At 39.0% G+C, this 2,500-nt stretch overlaps 1 protein-coding gene across 2 annotated transcripts in view; it reads right to left on the reverse strand.

The window, feature by feature from the left end:
• Positions 1 to 2,500, reverse strand: part of PTCD2 (pentatricopeptide repeat domain 2) — a 32,926-nt gene that overhangs the window by 10,966 nt on the left and 19,460 nt on the right. The window contains exon 8 of one of the 2 annotated variants that reach the window (XM_023538134.1): positions 2,168 to 2,242. The exons of the other annotated variant lie outside the window; for it this stretch is intronic. Coding sequence (XP_023393902.1) covers positions 2,168 to 2,242 — 75 coding nt within the window. The remainder of the gene's footprint in view (positions 1 to 2,167; positions 2,243 to 2,500) is intronic. 2 annotated transcript variants of the gene reach the window in all.

The following is a 2,500-nucleotide window of genomic DNA, read 5'->3' on the forward strand; positions in this document are numbered from 1 at the left end:
GGTCATATTGGCAGCAGGAGAAATTTCAATGAAAAGAAAATTGAGGGGGAATAACTGGGTAAGTTCAAATTCCAATTGGCAGCAGAAAAAGATTTTAGTATAAGGCATTAATTTTTAAAGTAGATCAGGAAAATACTTCATTTATTTCTGCTAATACTGATGGAACAGACTCCATACGCAGCCTATTCGTCAGGTTTCCATTTTTTAATAATTAACAAATTGCCCTTAAGGATTCCAAGAAGGTGACTCAGCCTTGGAGAAGCTAGGGCCCATTGAATCATTTTTGTAAAAACAAAAACAAAAACAAAAACAAAAAAAAACCTTTTCTAATAACAGAGACCCAGAATCTGAAAGATTATTAAACATGAGAACAGCAACCATCTCTTTTTCATCATTCCTGAGGGAGATGAAACAGGCTTATATTAAAATATGACAAATTTAGATTTGACATTTAGAGGAATTTCCTGAGTGAGAATTTTTAAACAAAAGTATCTTCAAGTTTTCTGACAATAGATAATTCTGTGACCCAATTAATGGAGAGAATGATTCATATTCAAGATCAACTCAAGGTTGCTCATACAGTCCTTGCCTGAAATATGCCCATTCCACCACATTAATCAGCTGCCTTTCCTTTCCAGCTCTTAGAGAAGGGAGCTGTTCCAGCTAGCCTGGCTCAGGGGTGCACTTCCCACCATGCTGTGGATTTCTCCTCCTCCCATGAGTGGACAGCTTCACTCTCAGCAGGCTGTTTTATTTTCACTAAAGCATTTTCTCATTTAGAAAAAAAAATCATTACCAGATTCTCCTAACAACTGTGAGAGATAGCCAAGGATTGAAATAGATGAGGTATCTAAATCTAAGGGTGCACTAATAGCAGATTCGATTTTTGGTATCCAGTCCTATGTTTTCATTATTCAAGAGGAACAGCTACTCCCAATCCTCAAAAAAAGAGATACAACTCACAACCCACATCTCTGTAGGTTGGGGTGGAGTGGTGGGGAAACCATTTGTTTGTGTTAAAACTCTGACTCTGTTATTTAATTAACTGTGAGAACCTGGGTACTTGACTTACCGTTTGAAATTTCGTTTACCACATCTATAATATGGAGACATACTGTTCTGACAGAGTTGTATAAAATGAACCAACAAATGTAAAGTATCTAGCATGGTACCTTGGCTAAATTATATTAAAACCCTGTCTATCTCACTCTCTTCAGTGTCTCGCCACCAATCTTTCTTGATCCCCAGAACCTCACTTCCACTCTAGGAAAAGCTACTAATGGTCCTCATAAAACCCCTCTCACCAGACTATAGTCCTCTCCTACGTGATGTCATAAATTGAAATCCTAGCAATTCCACTTCTGTCCAATCATGAAATGAGGGCATCTGCAGGCCACGCTCTCTCTCAGAAGCAGTTACAGACTTGGGATATCCAGAGCTGTCCATGTTCAGTAACAAGCAGAGAAGATAAAATATGTACGGCATCCGCTGGAAGACCAAGCTTCCTAGTCTGCTTGGCTTACTGGTATTGGCTCAGATGACTTGAACTTCTGGACTCGGGACCTTTCCCACCTTGGCCTCCCAGAACTGCCCAAGCCTGTGAACTTTTCAGGCTGACCTACCGGCTGTGACCTGTGGTTTCTACTTAGGCACCCAGTCCTGGGACAGGAAGGCATAGGTGACTCGCTGCTCACTGGGGCTGATGAGCCATAGCAGGCTGGCAGCATTAGAATGAAAATAGCTAACATTTATGAAATGCTTACCATGTCAGGCACTATTTTATGCATCATAGGTGTATTTACTCTATAAGTTAGGTAGCATGGATAGGAAGCAATTAGCACACAGGTTCCTCTCAAGTCTTAGTAAAGAGACTGGAGAGTCTATCTTCCTTCTCTCTACTTCTACAGCCTTCTGTAGCATTTGTTCTATCTACGGCATTTAGTTATATTTACATTAGTTATATTTTCCCACCTATTTACAAACTTCTGGAAGAACAGACCATGTTCACTCTTATCACGGGGCTATATTGTAACTTTCATACAGAGCTCAATAAATGAACTGAATTAAGCCTTTCGGAGATCAAAAGCCATTGTATACAAACAAAAACCTCTAGTCATCATTTTAGAACATTTCAAGCCTTACTTTAAACCTTAAAGAAGTCACTTACCTTTAAGTTAGTGCAGATTATGCTCTCTGGCTTCATGATTTGAGAAAAAATAGATATAGCTTTTTCCACCTGGTTCTATAAGGAAGAAAAACAATCATACCCAAGTCGTGGGAATAATACTCTGCTATCATAAAGACCATTTAGAGATATCAGGATATTCCTGTTCATGGTGCCCTAGGATTTCGAAGCCCACAAAGAAAATATGCTTTTTTGGTAATCAAGAATGAACATTCTACAAAATGAGTCCTATAGTCTCATGTTACTGAATGTTTTAACAACCTGCCTGGGTTCCAGTTTTTAAGACAGAGGCATAAAGTTGACATTTCTCCTTCT

The sequence above is a fragment of the Pteropus vampyrus genome, unplaced genomic scaffold (genome assembly GCF_000151845.1).
Source record: "Pteropus vampyrus isolate Shadow unplaced genomic scaffold, Pvam_2.0 Scaffold213, whole genome shotgun sequence".
Taxonomy (NCBI): Eukaryota; Metazoa; Chordata; class Mammalia; order Chiroptera; family Pteropodidae; genus Pteropus; species Pteropus vampyrus.